Source organism: Jaculus jaculus, chromosome 5, assembly GCF_020740685.1.
Source record: "Jaculus jaculus isolate mJacJac1 chromosome 5, mJacJac1.mat.Y.cur, whole genome shotgun sequence".
In the NCBI taxonomy this organism is placed as follows: Eukaryota; Metazoa; Chordata; class Mammalia; order Rodentia; family Dipodidae; genus Jaculus; species Jaculus jaculus.
The window spans coordinates 167,273,625-167,295,264 of record NC_059106.1 but is presented as its reverse complement, the minus strand read 5'-3'; the positions used below and the strand labels follow the sequence as shown (position 1 = coordinate 167,295,264).

At 53.9% G+C, this 21,640-nt stretch overlaps 1 protein-coding gene across 2 annotated transcripts in view; it reads right to left on the bottom strand.

The window, feature by feature from the left end:
• The window catches only part of Agpat3 (1-acylglycerol-3-phosphate O-acyltransferase 3), a 95,093-nt gene that overhangs the window by 13,498 nt on the left and 59,955 nt on the right, over positions 1–21,640 (bottom strand). For both annotated transcript variants that reach the window (XM_045149275.1, XM_004654512.2), the window contains 5 exons: positions 8,885–9,111; positions 6,497–6,666; positions 5,613–5,774; positions 4,768–4,921; positions 3,544–3,646 (listed from right to left, as the gene is read on the bottom strand). In XM_045149275.1, the coding sequence (XP_045005210.1) occupies positions 3,544–3,646; positions 4,768–4,921; positions 5,613–5,774; positions 6,497–6,666; positions 8,885–9,062 (767 nt within the window). In that variant the 5' untranslated portion in view covers positions 9,063–9,111. The remainder of the gene's footprint in view (positions 1–3,543; positions 3,647–4,767; positions 4,922–5,612; positions 5,775–6,496; positions 6,667–8,884; positions 9,112–21,640) is intronic.

The window sequence follows — 21,640 nt, the reverse complement described above, 5'->3', positions numbered from 1 at the left end:
AGAGCCAGCACTGAGCGTCCTTGTGGCAGTTGATCTTGACTATCAAACTAACTGGATTGAAAGACAGATCAGTTGACGCACCTCTGGGTGTGTCTGTGAGGCGGTCTCCTAAAGCTCTAGCCAAATCAATGATTTAATCCATGGTCAGAGTCAAGGAGGTGTTGAACTGTGGGGGATGGGGCCTAGGTGTGTGGAGGAGCTGTGCCTCGGAGGCGTATCTCAGCCTCTTCCTGTTACTCCTTCTGTTTTGTGGCTGTCAGGAGGCCAGAGGCTTAGCTCGGCCACAAATGCTTCCTGCCACAGGCCCGCAGCCACAGAGCCAGCGGACCCTAGCCTGAGTCCCCGGACACCACGGGCCAAGGTGAACCTGTGCTCATTTAAACGTGTGACCCCCACAGGCGCAGACGCTTTATTACAGCTTGTCTCCAGCCACCTGGCTGGAGGAGGTGTCTCTGGGCGGATCCTGGGGTCCAGCCCAAAGGTATGTTTGGGGTAGACCTGACTTCCAGCTCACAGGAGGGGGGGGGAGGGAAGGGCAGAGAGGTAGGTCTGAGCTCTGCCTGGGTTCTGCTTGCTGCCGATGTGCGTGCTGGCACTGGCGTTTGGCTTGCTGTACTTGTCTCTCTGTTTGGATGTATGGAAGGAGGCCGCTTCCTCCACCATTATGGAGCTTCCCCTGGACCTGTGACCTGAAATCAACCCCTTCCTCCCTTAAACTGTGTCGGGCCTGGAAGTTCATCCCAGCCACACGGAGCTGACTACAACAAAACCTTTCCTCTTTGCAGTCGTTTTTGCCCAGCATCTTTTGACAGTGACACAGAAGTAATTAATACAGTCTACTGCCGGCCAAGGAAAATTGCATTTCATAGATGAAAGCTATGTGCTTCTAGCAGTATAGTTTTAAAAATCAAGAAACTAGCCAGGTGTGGTGGTGCACACCTTTAATCCCACAACTTGAGAGGCAGAGGTAGTAGGATTGCTGGATTGCCATGAGTTCAAGGCCACCGAGAGACTACACAGTGAATTCCAGGTCAGCCTGGGCTAGAGTGAGACCCTACCTTGAAAAACCAAAAAAAAAAACTTCAGAGCTGGAGAGATGGCTAAGTGGTTAAGTTAAGTTAAGTGTGAAGCCTAAGGACCTAGATTTGGCTCCCCAGAACCCACATAAGCCAGATGCACAAGGTCACACACATGCCCACAAGATGGTGCATGCATCTGGAGTTTAAGTGTAGTGGCTAGAGGCCTAGGCATACCAATTCTCTTTCTCTCATAAATAAAATACATTTGTTTAAACTTTAGTTATTTATTTATATGACAGAGAAAGAGGGAGGGGAGGGGAAGAGAGAGAATGGACGTGCCAGGGCCTCCAGCCACTGCAAACAAACTCCAGACATGTGTGCATCTGGCTAATGTGAGTCCTGGGGAATCAAACCTGGGTCCTTTGGCTCTGCAGGCAAGCGCCTTAACCGCTAAACCATCCCTTCAGCCCAGTAAAATAAATTTTTTAAAAAATCAAGAAACTTCAGTGTCAGCTTACAAACGCAAGACTCCCATTAGGACCCTAAGCCGTTTCCACACCTGGCAATAAATATTTATTTTTATAAAAGACTTTTCTGAGTTGGGTTTGGTGGAGCACACCTTTAATCCCAGCACTCGGGAGGCAGAGGTAGGAGGATTCTTATGAGTTCAAGGCCACCCTGAGACGACAGAGTGAATTCCAGGTCAGCCTGGGCTAGAGAGAGGCCCTACCTTGAAAACCCAAAACTTTTCAAATGCTTCTAACAGTTAAAGATACAACAATCTGTCCACTAGGGTTAGTGGTGACTCTAAGAAAGTAGAAACAACATGCTCAGGATGGGGCAGACCTACTCAGGCACAGAGGGACACTCTGACAAAATTATGGCCAGGAGTGACCCGTGCAGCCCCCAGGAAGAAGACCTTAACAGCTCGTGCTTGCCTTGTTATCTCATTTCTGAGGAAGAGCAACCCTGAGCTATGGGAGGGGACAGCTATCTCAGACTTTAAAAAATAGTAATCTATCTATTTGAGAAAGAGAGAAAATGGGTGCGCCAGGGCCTCCAGCCACTGCAAACAAACTCCAGATGCGCGCGCCGCCTTGTGCATCTGGCTTACGTGGGTCCTGAGGAATCAAACCTGGGTCCTTTGGCGTTGTGGACAAGTGCCCCAACCACTAAGCCATCTCCCCAGGCCTATCTTAGACTCTTACAAAACAGAAGTAAGTATACTATAAGCTTAATCCTAAGAAAACAAAAAACAAAGAGCTGGACACAGTGGTGCATGCTTGTAATCCTTGCACTTGGGAGGTGAAGGCAGGAGGATCAGGAATTCAGAGTCATACTCAGCAACATGCCGAGTTTGAGGCCAGCCGGAGCTACATGAGACCCTGTCTAATAAAACAAAAACCAAAGACAATTCTGAGATTCAGCTTTCCACAGGCTACTGCAGTGCCTCATGATACCCAGCAGGGGGCGCCGAGCGCACGTGTGCACACGTAGTCACAGCTCACCCCTCATGGGGACACATTCCAAGACCTCCGGAGACTCTTGAAACCACAGACGATAGAGAACCTTCTAGATGGCCATGTTGTTTCTATGTGCCATGCCGTTCCCTGCCCTGTGGCCAGGCAGTGCCACAGCTCACCTAGTCGTCCATGTTTTATGTCCTGGTGCCTCAGTGTTCCAATGGGTCCTGACAGTGGCCATGTGACAGGGCAGTGGCCCCACTGGCCCAGCAGGGTCCATCCAGCCTAGACTCTGGGCCACAGGCAGGATCTTCCTCTGGACAGCACTGAGGCTACTCTGGAACTAAAGTCTTCAGGTCCAGTCCAGAGCCACCTGGTCACAGTGCCAGGGGCATTGTGCCACCAGGCCTTGGTGAAAGGTGAGAGGTCAGCCCAGGAGACCTACTGGCTCCAGTCAGATCTGAGGCCAGGCAAGGGAGGAAGAGGCGCTCAGAGTGACCTACTTGGGTATCCAGGAGGCTGGGGGAACAACAGGAGATGACCTTAATGCTGTTCAAGGGCAGAGGACGCTGAGGGCCTGTGCCACCACCCCGTGTCTTCCCCAGGGGTCCTATCAAAGGTCAGCTTCTCAGATGGCTCGCCAGGATGGGGTCCTGACAGCCTGTGTGACACGGTTGGCCCAGCAATCTGGACTCAGACAGAGGATAGGTCCTGTGGTGGTTTGAATAGATGGCCCCCAATATATTCAGTGTTTTATTAGTTTGTAGTTCACATCTGAAGCCACCTGGCTGGAGGCAGTGTCACCGGGTGGACCTTAGGGTGTGGTGGTGGGTTTCAGATTTCAATCTAAAGATATGCAAAGGGTGCTGAGCAGTGTGGCTTTTGGCTTGTGCTTTTCTCTCTCTGCCTTGTCCTATGAAGGCAGGCCAGCTTCTTCTGCCATTATGGAACTTCCCCTGGATCTGTAAGTTCAATAAACCCTTTCCTCCATAACCATGCCTGGTCTGGACGTTCACCTCAGCGACCTGGAGGCTGTCTGCTACAGGCCCTTTTGTGCTCACCTCACGCACATGTCTGCCTCGTACTTCTTCCCATAGAGGATCCCCAGCAGAGATGGGTTCTTGTTTCTTCTGAAGTTCAAGGTCACATCGTAGATAGCAGCAACTGTGGAGAGAAGACGGGACGGAGGAGCAGGCAGATGGACGGTTACACTCCAGAATGATGACCACTACCAAACAAGGGCCAGGAAACTTCCACCTGCTGCCCACCTCTGAACCCCATGGGGCAGGTGATGCCACCTGGGCCTCTCCTGCTTCCCAATTCTCCCAAACCCAGTGAGCTGCTCTGTAGTTGAGCTCATCCCCAACTCCATAGGTGCTCAAGGCCTCTCTGCTGCTGTCTCCAGCCTAGTCTCGGGGCTCTGGACCCCCCTCTGCCTTTTTTTTTTTTTTTTTTTTTGCAAGGGGTGAGAGAGAGAGAGAATGAACACCGGGGCCTCTTGCCACTGCAAACGAACTCCAGATGCATGTGGTGCCACTTTGCGCATCTGGCTTCATGTGGGGCATCAGACCCAAGGCCAGCAGGCTTGGCAAGCTGGCACCTTTGACTGCTGAGTTGCCTCCCCAGCCACCCCCTTTGTTTCATGTGGCTCCTTCCAGATGAATTAGATAGGTCTGTTATGCTTTTCTTATTCTTTTTGTTTCTTTGTTTTGTTTTTCAAGGTAGGGTCTTCCTCTAGCCCAGGCTGACCTGGAATTAACTATATAGTCCCAAGCTGGCCTTGAACTCACTGTGATCCTCCTACCCCTGCCTCCCGAATGCCAGGATTAAAAGGTACGCGTGCCAAGACGCCCAGCTCTGTTATGCTCTTCTTCATAATACGTTGTGTTATTTATCTTTTTATTCACTTAATCATTTGTTACTAATTAGCATTTTATCGCTTCAAAACAGGGGGCAAGGATTTACATCATGTCAATTCCACTTAGTCTAGTCTTCCCTTTGTGCCTTGCATGTATTTTACATGGAACACATGTTTGGCTTTTTTGAGGTGGGGGGGGTCTCCATCTAGCCCAGCCTGGCCTTGAACTCACGGTGATCCTCCTACCTCTGCCTCCTGAGTGCTGGGATTAAAAGTGTGAGCCACCCCACCCTGCTGTTTTTTATTTGTTTTTTTTTGGTTTTTTGTTTGTTTTTTTTTTAATTTTTACTTCTTGCAGCACACAGGAGACAGAAGCCCAGGAGACAGTGGTGGGCGCCACCTGGACCTGTTGATCATGGGCTCCTACCTGTCCCCCGGAGGCACTGGACCGCAGTGGTGAAGCCCTTGGTACGGGGCAGCAGGTGATGCTTGAGGGGGGGCAGGCCCTTGGAAATGGCCACCTCCATGCTGATGCGGTGCTTGGTCTCCGTGAAGCGCGTTCCTTCACAGTACAGGAGAAACTAGGGTGCAGAATGAACATGGACAGTCGGGCAGGCAAGGGGGTTATTCCAGGCCAGCAAGGGTGGGAACGAGGGCCCCGGGGACCACCGAGGCTCGGGAACGTTCCGGGTCTACGTGCTCCTCTGAAACCCAGCAAAGCATTTGTTGCTGGATCTGCACAGACCACAGAGCTACAAAACTACCTAGTGACAAGCACAGGCCAGGGCTTGAAACGTCAATTTATTTCTGAGCTGCAGTCTGCGCTCCAGTCACGCACACAGCATGGCTTTCCTGAAGGAACTCTCCAGGCAAAAGCAGACCGTGAGGGTGTCTCTGGGCAGCAGCAATCTTTCGTGAGAAAGGGTATGCTCTCCCCAAACTTGGTGCCAGGAATGCTAAGTAAGGAGTCGGGCTTCAAGAACAGCGCAGGAAAAGGGAGAGAGGCAGGCGCCCCTATGCAGAGATGGGCAGGTGTGGGAAAGTCACAGTTCTACCCTTTCCCGCACCCCAGATGGTGGGGGGAGGGGGGTGCAAAGCTGGGCTTGTGGTGAAGGGGACGGGTAGACGCTACGTCCACAGGAAGAGGCCCGCGAGGTCAGAGGCAGAAGGGTCTCGTGGGCCTTTATGACTCGTAACTTGGCCTGTGGCACACAGAAGGTTCTAGCAACACGCACAAGTAGCCACCCTGGGGCGCACATGCGACACACTCACCCACATGTACTCGGGGTAGTCTGCCAGTCGCTTCAGCCCCTCGATGACGGTGTCGCGGTCTTCCTCCCACTTCCGCTTACAGAACACAATCTCCAGGAAGTACCAGGTCCAGCCAATGAGGGGCACATACTGCAGTTCCTTCTTAGCCAGCACTTTAGAGCTCTGCGGGGAGGAGGGAGGCCACTGGTGCCTGTTGCAGGCTGGGTGGGCCTGGCCAGGCCATCAAAGCCCTCTCTGCCATCTCCAGAGCTTGGCTCGGTATTACTCTTAGGCCCTGGTTTTCCAATGCTCAAAGTCTTTGCCATAAACGGGACCCTGGCTTCTTAGCGCGTGTTCTTGGGATCAGCGCGTAAGGAGTCACCCCAGCAGTGAGGAAATGGCTCAAGGTCGAATCCTCAGGGGAGGGTGAGCATGCCAGGACTCAGTGGTGGGCGCCTCAGCTCCAAGGTCCCTGCCTGACCCCAGCCTCCCTGCTATGTATGGCTGAGGCGCTTACCACAGCAGGAGCTGTGACTGCACTGCATTCCCACAGAACAGCTCAGTTTTGATCTGAGGCCACTAAGCTAAGGGAAGTGGTCCTGGGGGCTTTGGGTAGGGTCCTCTGGAAGAAATGAGATCACAGCTGATCCCAAAGATAAGCTCAGGACCACAGAGGTCACACTGTAGGTACAGCCCTCTAGAGCGGACACTAGCCACCCAGCTTGGCCAAGGTATCTCTAAGGAAAGAACTTCCAGAGTCTTAGGGACTCCAGACCCCAGGAAGCACCCCTGGAATCCCACCCTACCACTGCTCACCCCCAGCCCCTCCCTTGGACCCCACTGCTCACCGCAGCCCCTCCATGGCCCAGCCTCCCTCCCCCACCCTGCCTGACGCCGCTGCTCACCCCCAGCACGCCAAACCGCTCACACATGGTCCACCCACAGAGGAAGTCGATCTCGAAGTTGTGGTTGAGGATGATAACCACATGTTCCTTCCCAAAGTGGTCCACCGTGGCCTGGTCAGTGAAGAGGGTGCACTCCGTGCAGGACCACCACTCCAGTAGCATGACCAGTTCTGCAGAAGGGCAGGGGCGGGGGTCAGCGTGGAAGGAGGCACAGCATCTCCCACCCCGACTCTGGGAGCACACCGGGACTGTGTCCACCATGTCCTTTTTTGGTTTTCCGAGGTAAGGCGTCACTCTAGCTCAGGCTGACCTGGAATTCACTACGGAGTCTCAGGGTGGCCTCGAACTCTCGGCGATCTTCCTACCTCTGCCTCCCGAGTGCCGGGATTTAAGGCGTGCGCCACCACACCGGGCTGCGTCCACCATTTTCATCTACAGGGGAACTGTCTGCTAGAAATGAATTCTGAGGCCTTATGTTTACAAAGTTTTCCCAAATCACATCTACCTTGCCTAATAAGAGTTGGGAATGGGGTGGGGAGGGGGACTGAAGCAGCAGAGACTGTGACCCCACGGGGACAGTGCGGCTTCCGTTGACCACCACCAGGCTCCTCTGACGGGCGCTGCCCCTCGTCGTGATGGCGAGTATGTGGGACCCATGCAGGAGCTGCGTGCGGAGCGCTGGGGAGGCGGAGCGCCCGGCAGGGCTGCGGGTCGAGGGATGGCGAGTGAAGGGAGTAGGGCGGTGGGACACCCGATGCTTTCTCCTAGAGCCGTGCCACTGTTCTGCCCATCCCGGTGTCCCACTGGTGGACAGAAGGCCACACTGGCACATGTGCACACTTGGCAAGTGGATCAATGGTCTCTTTGCTGGGCTGCTGCCATGTGGTGAGGGAGCATTCCTTGGAACCAGGACAGGTCACTGGCACCCGGAGCGCCACCTCAACCCCAGTCCTGTCCGGTGACTGCCATGGGACAGACCCTCCTCCTCCGGAGGGTCCCAAGGAAGCGCACATTCCCCTTTACAAGAATGTCAGATCTGGGGGATTCTGTGGTAAAAGCTCTGCATATCTTGGTCCAGCCTAGAACCTAAGTGTGAGTCCTGGGGGGGAACTCAGGGATGAGGAGGAGGCACCCCATGGGCACATGGGGGTGGGGGAGCAGGCACCCGGCCAGTACAGGAATCCCATGGCTGGCAGTGGGAGTCTGAGGCCAGGACTCAGACACCAACCCACTGGTCCCCAAGGAGACCACAGTGAGGTCCTCTGCAAAGAACTGGCTCCTGGGATGAAGACCAGGGAGTGCTGTTGGGCTCAAAGACAGACCCCACAATGTGGGCGAGGACGTGGGGAGACAGGAGCCTCTGCAGTGCTGGGGGCAGCGTGTTCCCAGATAGTGCACCTGCTTTGCACCACAGCTGGGCTCCTCATGACGTGTGTCAAATGCCTTATGGCCAGCAACACCGCCTATGCATGCATCGCCTTGTGCGCCTGGCTCACGTAGGGTTTGAGGAATTGAACCTGGGTCCTTAGGCTTCACAGGCAAACACCCGAACTGCTAAGCCATCTCTCCAGCCCCTCTCTTTTTATGCATTGTGTGTGTATGTGTATGATGTGTGTGTAGGGGTGAACGTGGGCTATGGGTTAAGTGTGGAGGTCAGAGGACCTTGGGGTGCTGGTCCTCTTCCTCCATCTTGCTTCAGACAGGGTCTCTTGTCCAGCTTTACATGGATGCTAGAGCTCCAAATTCTGTTCAGCAGGGTTGTGCAGCCAGTGCGGTTTTTTTAAATTATTTATTTTTTGCCAGGTGTGGTGGCGCATACCTTTAATTCCAGCACTCGGGAGGCAGAGGTAGGAGGATTGCCGTGAGTTCGAGGCCATCCTGACACTACAGAGTGATTTCCAGGTCAGCCTGGGCTACAGTGAGACCCTACCTTGAAAAAGCCCATGCTGTTCTGTCTGTGTAGACACAGGTTTCACGTATGACATGGACAGGTACACACTAACCTGGGGTGTCCTTGTCTCTGGTAATGCGGAGGGTGCGGTGATGTGAGATGCCCTCCACTGCGGACAGCCAGGCTTTAGGATAACATGCCTGGCTGTGTGCTGGGGACTGAGTTACGGGTTGCGAGCTTACTGCTCTCACCCTCCTTTCACTGGGTCAGAATCACCCACAGCAAACTGCTAAGCCGTGCGGTCTCCATTTCCGGGGGTTTCCATGTGTGTTGGCAGGACGAACTCAAGTCACCTTGGTACCTGCTCACAGGGCCCAGTGTGACCTTGACACAGAAGCGCCCAGCTCTATTCTTGGATGGGAGACCCAGGTGTCGCCCTCTCCCTGTTGGCATTTCACCCTGAGGGCCCATGCCCAGTGCAAGCAGGTGGCACTCACGGCTCCAGAGCGAGTAGGCCAGGCGGCAGTTGATGCGGCGGTACAGTTGCTTGCTGATGGGCCACAGGGCCAGCGTGCACAGCTGGGTGAAGTTGATGACCAGCCCGCTGACCACGAACACGAATCCGATGAGCAGGTGCACCACGAACTGCGTCTTCAGGTAGTCGAGCAGGCCCATGGTCGCTGCTCAGGGGCGGGCGCACGGGCCTTCACTGAGAACAGCCGTCCTGCGGGCACGGGGCATGGGGTCAGCACGAGGGGGCCCGGCGTGAGCTCCAGAGCCCAGGAAGGCGCTGCCCCGTGCCCAGCCAGCCAGGAAGGAAGGCAGCTCGCTGTGCCTGACGCTGAGAGCATGAAAGCCTCCGGAAATGACAGGGCATGTAGACAGGCAGCCCTAGTCCTGTGCATCTCACACACACGTACACACCACTCACCACGTCATCACATGTCACACACACGTGTACACACCACTCACCACGTCATCACATGTCACACACACGTGTACACACCACTCACCACATCATCACATCTCACACACACACGTACACACCGCTCACCACATCATCACATCTCACACACACGTACACACCGCTCACCACATCATCACATCTCACACACACACGTACACACCACTCACCACATCATCACATCTCACACACACGTACACACCACTCACCACATCATCACATCTCACACACACACGTACACACCGCTCACCACATCACACGTTACACACACATGTACACACCACTCACCACATCATCACACGTCACACACACATGTACACACCACTCACCACATCATCACATGTCACACACATGTACACACCACTCACCACATCACATCTCACACACACACGTACACACCACTCACCACATCATCGCATCTCACACACCCATGTACACACCACTCACCATATCATCCTCACACCACTGGGCTAAGTCACTGTGTTCTGGAGCAATATGTTAAACAGAAATAGAAATTTAATACAAAAAGACAAGATAACATTAAGGCCAAAAATGGAATGGGGGTGGAGAAATGGCTTAGCGGGTAAGGTGCTTGCCTGCAAAGCCTAAAGACAGATTTGATTCCCCAGGACCCACGTAAAGCCAGATGCACAAGGTGTCTGGAGTTCATTTGTAGTGCCTAGAGGCCATGGTGTGGCCATTCTCTATCTGTCTCTTTCTCTCTCTTGATTGCTTTCAAAAAAAATATTAAAAAAAAAAAAACAGAATTGGGAGCCAGGCGTGGTGGCACACACCACTTGGGAGACAGAGGTAGGAGGATCACTGTGAGTTCGAGGCAATCCTGAGACTACTGGGCCAGAGTGAGACCGTACCTCAAAAAAAAAAAAAAAAAATAGAATTGGGATGCCAGAAATACTTCTCTGGCACTTAACTGTGTTCCAGGGCCTGTTAAAAACACACCTTGTTGGGCTGGAGAGATGGCGTAGTGGTTAAGCGCTTGCCTGTGAAGCCTAAGGACCCCGGTTCGAGGCTTGATTCCCCAGGTCCCACATTAGCCAGATGCACAAGGGGGCGCACGCGTCTGGAGTTCGTTTGCAGAGGCTGGAAGCCCTGGCGCGCCCATTCTCTCTCTCTCCCTCTACCTGTCTTTCTCTCTGTGTCTGTCGCTCTCAAATAAATAAATTTAAAAAAAAAAAAACACCTTGCAATTGGGGAAGTGAGCAAGAATGCTGCTCTCTTGGTTAAGCTGACATCAGCACAAGGGTGATGGAGAAAGACACTGAGAACACTCAACACCTACAAAACCAGACAAAACCTAGATGCTCCTAAGAGCCCAACACTGAAGCAGACTTAAAATGCTCCCAGAAAGGCTCAGGGAGTTTTACAAAAGAGGAGAGCGGAAAGATCGTTAGAGCCACAAGTTGGGACATTTTGCCCAGAGACATTGCCTCTCCCCTATAACTGACTGCTGCCCCATAATGCACGACCCACAATCCCCATAGGGTTGACCTGCATCCCCACCGAGGCAGGCCTCTTCAGAAAAGGGGCCGGGAGGAAGGAAGAACGGTACCGACTTGTGATGTTTACATACAAAATATGTCCGTATCTAATAAAAAAACACAGCTTGCACCCCAGTTCATCCATCGCCATGACCCCCCACACACACACAGCAGTACGCTCTACCTTGACCTGACAGCTATGCAAGCTAAAATACAGAAAGGCTGAGTGACTTGTTCAAGGTCACGCAGGGGCTCAGCAGCAGACAGATCCTAGGCCTGGCCTTGAGGCCCAAGTCAAAGCTCATGTCCAAGGCTCTGTAGCCCCCCCCCAACATGGGCGGGGGTGTTGGGGGCCTGTGGCGCCATGCCTTAAGGCCCCTCCCCACACCACAGAAGGGGGTGGGAATCCCAGTAGACCTTACGAGCCTGGAGGGGACGGACTCTTCTGCTGTCCTTACCTGGACGTGGCCCGGCTTTGTCAGCTCTGGCCCACCCCAGACTTGAGCTCACTGCTTCTCCATCAGGGATCAGGAGCGAAGCGGCCATGCCTAGCCTCCCCAGGCCACAGGGGCCATCTGACACTCCACGTCTGGGGAAGGGGTGCTGCTAAGTGGCTCTGGTGTACACGCGTGGTGCCACTCAATTACTAACATGCACAGGGTACCTGAGAGCAGGCCCACACCCACTCTGCGACACCAGGTCTCTGAGCCTGCGCGGCCAGCCGCCATCCTGCTCGCAATGGCATGCTGCCTGCTCTGACCTCTGACCTTCATGTGACCTCGGGGGACTGGGTGCGAGTTCTGCGCAGCAGCTGGAGGGCAGGGAGGCTGCCTGTCATGGTCCTGTCCCTAACTCCTTCTCGGGGTAGTTCTAGAACGTCCGGTCCTGAGGGAAGAAGGTTGTCTCCAAGGTCTCATATCACGGCTCCTGCACAGGCTGCCAGCACCTTCCCAGGTCTCAGGACCCCAGGGAAGAGATAGGGCAGCCTTGGCCCTGAGGAACGGACAGGCTGCCGTAGCAGGCTGGGTAAGTCGGCTATGATAGCAAAGCCTCATCGAAGAGCAGCACCTCAGCGGAGCAGTAGGGGTGTCCAAGCCCCCAAGCGCCATGACAGCTAGAAGATCAAGGCTGTAGAGATGATGCCGCCCGGGGCTGTCCCTGCAGTTCCTGGGGGTCAAGGAAGGCTGGGACCCTGAACCAGATCTTCATTCCATATCTGCAATCCACCAAGAAGTGAGACCTTCAGCTGCCTGTGACTTAAGGCTAAGGAAGGTGCCCAGTCTTGCCCTGAGCTATGTGCAGCTCGGGTGGGCTGAGGAGAAGAGAGACCCAGCACCAGGAGGCCACCCAGTCTCAGCTCTCCAGAGGTGCCCCACTCCTGCACCCCACATCTCCGAGGGAGGGGTGTCTTTCAGAGTGAAGCGGCACTGGCTGGGAAAGGGAATACATTTAAATATTGCAAAACACATTACTTCTGATGTTCCAGCCAGGAGATTTGAATCATAGGCTAAGAATTTTTTTTTAATGTAGATTTCAGCGACTCAGATTCCTAATGAAGGACTGAGAGGCACTGTCACCTCCCCCCTTCCTTCCCTTGGGCTCCATTCATGCACACATTCACCTTCCTCCGTCCATCACCGTCTATCCCAGCAACCTTTCACTCCAGCCACCCACCACTCCAGGTGTGTTGGCTTGACTCAGGTGACCCCCCATAAGCTCAGGTGTTCTCAATGCTAGGTTCCCAGCTGACGGAGATCTGGGAATTAATGCCTCCTGGAGGCAGTGTATGGTTGGGGGCGGGCTTATGGGTGTTATAGCCAGTTTCCCCTTGCTAACGTTTGGCACACTCTCCTGTTGCTATGGTCCACCTAATGTTGGTCAGGGGGCGATGTCCACCCTCTGCTTATGCCATCGCTTTTCCTTGCCATCATGGAGCTTCCCCCTTGAGCCTGAAAGCCAAAATAAACCCTTTTTCCCAACAGCTGCTCTTGGTTGGGTGATTTCTGCCAGCAGTATGGACCTGACTGCGACACCAGCCACCCAGGCCCTACATGTGCATAACGCAAGCAGGCTTATGTGCAGGACTGTGCAGGCGTGCTCCCCCCCCCAGGCCCAGGGGCCATCACTGCTTCTGAATGCAGCACAAATGGATGCAACCAGGGGGCTTCATAGCCACAGCGTGTCCAGGCATGGCTGGTGGTGAGCAGAGAGCCCGGGGGGTGGGGGAAAGGGGGACTAGGTCCCAGCGGCTCTGGCAGCTCCGAGTCTCCCACATGTTTCTTAGTGGCTGCTTTGCAAGTTGCTTTTCCGACAGACCGCAAGGGGGAGCTAGAGCCCAAGGAAGGGCTGGGGATTCCTCTTTAGTGAATGGAGTGCAAGCTCACAGACCATCACAATGAGCAGTGACCAAGGGGTGAGGGTCCACAGTCCCTCGTACGTCCCGGCAGCTGCGGGACTGGACTGTCGACCACGCCCTCACACAATGCATCCGATGGCAGGTAAAGCTCGCTGACGGGCACACAATCCAAACCGAGGGCTGGGGAGATGGCTAAGTGGAAACATGAGGCCTCACGTTTGACCCCCAGAATCCATGTAGAAAGTTAGATGTGGTGACACACACCTGTAATCTCAGCACCGCACCGGGGAGGTGGAGACGGGCCTGAGGCTCTCTGGCTAACCAGTCTAGCCTGTAATTAGGTGAGCTACAAGCTAATGAGAGACCCTATTTCACAAAAGATGGAAAGAGGGGCCTGGAGAGATGGCTTAGTGGTTAAGCGCTTGCCTGTGAAGCCTAAGGACCCCAGTTCGAGGTTCAATTCCCAAGGACTCACGTTAGCCAGATGCACAAGGGGGCGCACGCGTTTGGAGTTCGTTTGCAGTGGCTGGAAGCCCTGGTGTGCCCGTTCTCTCTCTATCTGTCTCTTTCTCTCCCCCTCTCTCTGTCACTCTCAAATAAATAAATAAAAATGAACAAAAAATATTTTTTTAAAAAAAGATGGAAAGGGGGTAGGAAGATGGCTCACTGGACAAAGGCACTTGCTGGCAAAGCCCAGGTTCAATTTCCCAGCCTCCCACACAAAGCCTGATGCAATAAGTGGTGTAAGTGCCTGATATTTTGTTTGCAATGGCAAGAGGCCCTGGCACAGGTACATACACACACACACACACACACACACACACACACACAAGCACACAAATTAATTTTTTAAAAAGAGGGACAGTGTTCCTGAGGATACCCAAAGCTGTCCTCTGGCTTCAACCATCATGTGCACACACACGTGCACCCACCCACAAACACGCACATGCATACATACATACACACAACAAATAAAATATCGTAATGAAATACTCAAACTAAGCATAGCAGGCCCCGTGTATCTAGGCTATAGGGCTCTCGCTGCACGTGCCCTGGGCCAGGCCACACTGCCGCTTAGCAGGAGTGGGCAGCTTCCTGCCCTGGGGCCTGGGCTAGCCGCAGGAGTGGAAGTAGCACCTTATAACTCCCTTCCGAGGCTGCCTTCAGAGGCCCTGCAACCTCTGTTCTGACCTCTGGCCACCAAATGAGGAATTTTGAGTAGGCTTGCCAGAAGACGGATCCACAAGGACCAACACAGTTGAGGTCCCAGATCAACAGCCCTGGGACGTTGGACAGGAACAACCCCATAGAGACCAGAAGTCTCGCTCTTTTTATGTATTTATTTATTTAAAACTTATTTATATGTATTTATTTATTTGACAGAGAAAGAGGGGGAGAGAGTGAGAGGGAGAGAGAATGGGCACGCCAGGGCCTCCAGCCATTGCAAATGAGCTCCAGACGCATGCACCCCCCCTGTGCATCTGGCTAACGTGAGTCCTAGGGAGTAGAGCCTGGGTCCTTTGGTTTTGCAGGCAAATGCCTTAACTGCTAAGCCATCCCTGAAGCCCAAGTCTCTCTTTTCTATGAATACATTTGCAATTGCAGGTCAGCCTAAGTAGACCACCACAAGCTCCCCCCACCCCGCACCCCGGACAAGCGGATGCCACAGTTCATGTGGAAAGCAACCAGGAGAGAAAAGCAGCTGTAAAAGTACTGAAAAGCAGCTCCGCCTGAGGCGCCACCACGACAGTGCCTCAGCCACCACCAGCTCTGCCTGCCCACATGCCGCTCCAAGGACGCAGGGCCCGGAGTCAAGGCGCAGACGAGGAGGAGGCAGCATTCCGCATGCCTTGCACCTGAAGGGGGAGACCCGATGCCAGTCTGCAGCCGCAGGTCCCGTGCCTGCGCCTGACGGCAGGGCGAGAGCCGCCCAACAGCCTCCCACAGCTCTCACACTCGCTTCTCAGGGCCCCGCGGGTGTGGGCGTCCACTGGATTGCGACGCTGCTGAAGCAAGTCATGGAAAAGTGAACACGAAGCCGGGCGTGGTGGCACACACCTTTCATCCCAGCACTCGGGAGGCAGGGGTAGGAGGATCGCCGTGAGTTCGAGGCCACCCTGAGACTCCATAGTGAATTCCAGGTCAGCCTGGGCTACAGTGAGACCCTACCTTGGAAAAAACAAAAAATCATGAGACGCTTTACTCATAGCAGCCCCAAAGTAGAAATGACCCAAGTGTCCAACAACTAAAGAACAGACAAAAATGTCTACCCACACAGCAGAATATTTTCATACTGAAAGGAATAAAGCATTATTTCCTTAAAAAGAAATAAAACAGCCAAGTATGGTGGTACACGCCTTTAATTCCAGCACTCAGGAGGCAGAGGTAGGAGAATCACCATGAGTTCAAGGCCAGCCTGAGACTACATAGTGAATTCCAGGTCAGCCTGGGCTAGAGTGAGACCCTACCTCGAAAAAAAGTTAACATGAAACCACAACTGGGTTCATGGGAAACTTAGCATGACATGTTTTCTCAGCCAGTGGATTAGAAGGCACTATTGTGGCTGGAAAGATAGCCCAGAGGTTAAGGTGCTTGCCTGCAAAGCCCAAGGACTGGGATTCAATTCCCCAGTACCCATGCAAAGCCAGATGCACAAGGTGACGCACGCGTCTGGAGTTCCTTCGCAGTGGCTAAAGGCTCTGGAGCACCCACTCATTCTCTCTATCTATCTGCCTCTTTCTCTCTCACTCTCTGTCAAATAAATAAATAAACAATTTTAAAAGGTACTCTTAAATGCCATGCATAAGACCACCCTCCGATCTCCTGAGCAGAGCTCAGCTCTGCTCTTGTACTGAGTGGAGGCCTGGGTAACCCTTGCTGTGCTGCAGCTGGGGACCGAACCCGACCTTTACAGCAGCACACGTCCTTGGATTCTGAGAGCTGGAGACCCAGCCAAGGAGCATGCCACAGGGTCACCTTTCCCTTCCTGGAGCAGGTACTCAGTGGACACAAGACCCTAGTCCAGCCAGGGAGACATGTATCTGTGTGTGCGTGCACACACACGTGCGCACAAACACGTATGTACATGCAGGGCTTCTGAGTGGCCTTCACCGCCTAGGGCAGGAGAGAGACACACCCCCAGAACCACCTCAGTCAGCTCCCCTTCCCTCGTGGGGAGGAACAGGCATGCTGTCAAAGGCATGGCAGTCTGCTCAGGAGTGTGAGGCCACACACGCATGTAGACACAGGACCGGCGCTGCGTGAAGGGGATGGCCCCCAGTCCTCCTGCACGGCTGGCTCTCTGAGATCACACTGGCAGCAGCCCACTTCAAGACACCGGAGGACATTTAACTCTTCATTTCTGTCACCTTGCAGCAACCACCATTCTGGCACTGTCATTCTCATGGGGTACAAGTGATGGATGGACCGTGGTTGCTAACCAACGCCAGTCTACGGTAGGAACATTTGTGACTGACGGCAGTGAGACTTCATCCACCTGCCCTATGAACCACCTTAATTTTTCTGGAAGAGCAATGTCGCAGGGGAGTGCAGGTGGGGCAGCGGCCTCCAGGCCCAGCGTCCAAAGTCCAGGCACCAGGAGCAGGTGGCAACTTTACCGCCAGGCTTCGGACTCAGCAGAAAGGAAACTGCTGTTGCTTCTGATTTCATGGGAGCTACCAAAGACCAGACCCAAGCCAGTCGTGGCTGGCTCCCTGGCTGCTGGACAGGGCAGGTGGCTTCTTGGCCTCCAGGGGAAACCAGCATCACCTGGCTCCCTCTCATACCCTGAGGAGCCCTGGGGCTGGAGGGAGGTGAGTGTGTCCTCACAGGTGCTCTCTGTAGGCAGGAGATGGGAGCCCCGGCCCAGGGCAAGGTCACACCCTTTCCACACTGCAAGAGGCGGAAGAAAGGCCAGGGTGGGCGGGGCTGGAGGGGAGGACACAGCGAGGTCGTGAAAGCCGGTTCTAAGGATCGAGCAGGCCCCGGCGCAGTTGAGCAAGAAGCCCAGTGAAAGCGCCGCCCCCACCTACCCCAACTCCCACGTTCCAGAACCTCTGTTGTTTGCAGAGGGTTCTGATGGCTGGTCCGGCCCAGGCAGCCGTGATGGTGCAGAGAGAGGTAGAGAGAGGCCTAAAGCTCCCAGACCTGGCAACGGCACAATGGGCCTGTGACAGGCCTCAGGGCTAATGGGTGTGGCTGCGCTTTGCACACTAGGACACCAACCTGTGCCAGGGCAGAACGCCAAGCTTCAAAACATGGATGCACGCACACGTGTGCACTCATACACGCGCGTGCAGCCACACATGTATGCCACTCACATGCACGCGCACATCAGTCAGGGCTCGGTTGACGCTGGACTGCCGACAAGTGCACGTAACGATGCATTTGCTCTCAGAGAAGGCGCGGGTGTTTGCTGCGCAATTGTTCGGTTACGCGGCCATTCCGTGTATGCGCTTCCCTTAGGTGGCATTTCACAGTTTAGCAGCCGTGTGGGCAGCGAGGCCCAGGTGAGCAGAGAGCTGGTCCTAAAGCCCGGGCAACTGCAAGGCCCATGCTTCCGCTGCTTTTCTTCACCACATCTCCTGCCCGCCCCGGAGTCCCCAGGGTCTCACAGGGACACTGGAGCAGGCCCTCGGAGCTGCCCTCCTGGACAAACCCAGACGTGCTGGCCCTAGATGGTGTCTTCATAAAATAACACAGACCATGGCCAAGCAAGTCTCACAAAGGCAAGGACATTGTCACACTCTCATTAAACAGCCATCGGAACCCACACACCCTTCAAACACAGACTTTCAAGAAGGCAGATGTTCAAGACGGGACGGCCATTGCAGCCTCCACTCAGCACTTGGCAGAGGACGACCACCACAAGCAGCTCTCAGCCACCCTAGGAGACGGGCCTGCAAGGTGCCCATGGGAGGCGGCTCAATGGAGCCAGGTTGAAGTGCCCACTTTCTCGTCAGTTCACGGATTGCTTGTCACTACACAGTCTTTATTATTTCAACTTCCTGATAGATATAAAACCACTGAGCCATCTCTCCAGACCCAGTAAGAGACAGTTTCTAAAACACTGACTGGCCAATGGGATGTGCAGATACAGGGAAGAGTACAGAAGGCCATCTATTTTTTTTTTTTTCTTTTTTTTTTTTTTTTTTTTTTTGGTTTTTCAAGGTAGGGTCTCACTCTGGCTCAGGCTGACCTGGAATGGAATTCACTATGGAGTTTCAGGGTGGCCTCGAACTCACGGTGATCCTGCTACCTCTGCCTCCAGAGTGCTGGGATTAAAGGCGTGCGCCACCACGCCCAGCTCGGGCCATCTTTAACTAGCGGCATGCTCACGCTCTCTGTGGTGACACGGGCTACGACCTTGTACAGTGGTGGTCCACCAGCAGGACCTCAGGCTGCTTTCCCACCGCTGGCCGGTAACCTCGGTCCCACACTGGGAAGGCGCAAGGGCCACCCGCACGAGCAGCACCCATGCCACCCACCCCACTTCGTCCTATAAGGCACAAGCACAATCTAATGGGCCTCCAGTTGGGGCTGTGAGGGCCAAATGAGATAAGCAAGTGGGGACTTCTGCTCAGGCGGTCCCCTGGGTGGGGGGGGCTTGGCTCTGGCTCAGCACTAAGGGAGGAGAGGCCCAATGACCCTGTTTTCAAGGGGTTGATTACTGACAAAAATACATGAATCTATACCAGCATTTTTCCTCACGCCATCCTTTGAATTGTGAATTCATCCTCTTGTCCACATTCTCCCCCAGCCCCACCTCCCTGAGTCATCAAAGCTGACTCCACACGGAAGCTCTGCTCCGCGGCTGCCAAGGCCAGGAACTGCAAAGATCACGCTGTCTGCACCAGGGTCTGTCTGGGAACCGGCTTATCCTTACGGCAGCGGAGGGACGAGCATGGCTTCCTGTGCTTTGGGGAGACAGATCTCTGCTCTCTGAAGCGAGTGCTGCTCAGGGAGACTGGACCAGTGACACCAGGACCCTCAGAGCCACTCTGAGCCCTCCGCGCGTCCCACCGTGCCCCTTCATGGTGGTGAGCAGCGGCTCCACGCCTCCCAGCCACAGCAAGGACCCAGGGCCACCCACACGCCTCACCTGCCCCCTTGCTTTCCTGCGCTTCTCCGCTCTCAGTTCCAGGCAGCTGGGGCCTGACCTGCAGCCTGCGGACCAGCAGCACCACAGGACTAAGTCGGCAGAACAAGAAGACGGTAGAGTGACCACTCAGCTGGATTCCGGAGCACAAAAATAGCCATTCTGCCAAGTGGGTGAAACGTCAGGGCTGGATGTGTGGTCGGCTCATGTTCACACTTGGCACATGAGGGAAACCAAGCCCACGTGAGGGTGCGTCTCAAGAGTGGCAAGGAAGTGAAAGATGGCCCAGCAGCACAGGCGCTCAGGCCAGACGGACCCACACTCTCGGGCGGCCCGTGACCTCGCGGCTCCATGGGGCTCAGCCTCAAGCCTTGCTTACCACGTCCCCCCAGAACAGGGGGAGCCAGGTGGGCAGGACAATGCTGCTGGGGGAGGGGCTCACCCTGGGAACTGCGCACACCAGGACTCACTCTTTGCTTTAAGTGAAAGTCTGTCTTCTAGCCTACAGCCATTCTCCCAGCATCCACTACGTGCGGGAAGGAGCTGCAGCGGTGGGTCAGCACAGAGCAGGTCACCCCCGTGACCCCGAGGCCTCGCCTGCCCCAGGCGGGGATGTGCGTCCCTTCCTTACAGAGAGAGACCAGAGGAAAACAACCGCAAGGATGGCCTGAGAAGAACATAGCCAGACTTGGGCAGGAACAAGCGAAGTGGAGTCTGGGCTGGGGAGATGGGTCGGTGGTTAAAGGCACTTGCTGGCGAAGGCTGGCGGCATGGGCTCGAGTCGCCAGCACCACAGAAAGCTGGACGCAAAGTGGCACACACAGGCATTGGTGATCCCAAAGTGCCTAGGACAGTGGGAGGCGGAGCCAAAAGAACGCAGAGCTCCTTGGACCAGCTGGGCTGACCTTTCTTTGCAGTCCAGCTGTTCATTTGCAGCAGCAAGCGGCCCTGCCCCAAAGAAAATGGAGCACCTGAGCTGAGCACAGGAGGGAAACGTGGGGTGCACGCCTCTAATTCCAGCATTCAGGCGGCAGAGGTAGATGGATCACTGTGAGTTCAAGGCCACCCTGAGACTATATAGTGAATTCCTGATCAGCCTGAGCTAGAGTGAGACCCTACCTAGAAAAAAAACAAAAAGAGAGAAAGAGGTGGGGGAGAGAAACTTTAGCTATTGAAGAGGAAGAATTTTTTTTCTTGTTTTAAAATTTATTTTTATTTACTTGAGAGAGATACAAGAGAAAGAGGCAAATAGTGAGAATGGGACGCCAGGGTCTCCAGCCACTGCAAATGAACTCCAAACACATGCACCACCTTGTGCATCTGGCTTACGTGGGTCCTGGGGAATCAAATCTGGGTCCTTTGGCTTTGCAGGCAACCACCTTAACCACTAAGCCATCTCTCCAGCCAGGGAGCATTTCTTTTGTAATAAAAACAAATAAAATAAAAATCAAAGAAACTAAAAATTTCAAGTAATAAAAAGTTCTAATGTGGAAGAGGAGGCGGAAAGAATGTAAGAGCCAAAGGAAGGGTAGGACTCTTTACAATATGCTTCCTCCAGACACAAAATGGCCTGGATATCCATGACCTCATAGTGTCTGACACTACCTACACAAGACCATCATAAGAGGAGGAAAAGATCATGACATCAAAATAAAAGATTGACTGATTGAGATGGGGAGGGGATTTGATGGAGAATGGAATTTCAAAGGGGACAGAGGGGGAAGGGAGGGTATTACCTTTGGGATATTTTTTATAATCATGGAAAATGTTAATAAAAATTGAGGGAAAAAAAAGTTCTATGCAAAGAAAGTGCAAGTCTAGAGCTGGTCATGGTGGTACACGCCTTTAATCCCAGCACTTGGGAGGCAGAAGTAGGAGGATCACCGTGAGTTTGAGGCCACCCAAGGACTATATAGTGAATTCCAGGTCAGCCTGGGCCAGAGTGAGACCCTACCTCAAAAAAACAAAACAAAAAAAAAAAAGTACAAGTCTAATGCAAATGACGTCTCCAGTCCCTTTGCTCCAGACTCGCCTTGCACAAGCAGCAGCGACGCTGTGACCACTGCTGCCGTTCCCTCGCCAGGTCCCGCAGGGATTAACTTTTAGGAACCTTATGGGATACAGTTCATGAATTTTCAATATTTGGAATCAACCTAGAGAAGTTGGAGCTCAACTCTGATGCAGAAGAGAATATGAAGACATAAACTTCATAACCTCATCACAGGTGCAGAGGAGCCTGACTAAAGTTGACGCAACACAAACAAAAGGCAGAAGTTTAAGCTCACTACAGTTTTAGGGGGAGCCAGCGAAATACCCGAGACCAACACAGGAACAGAA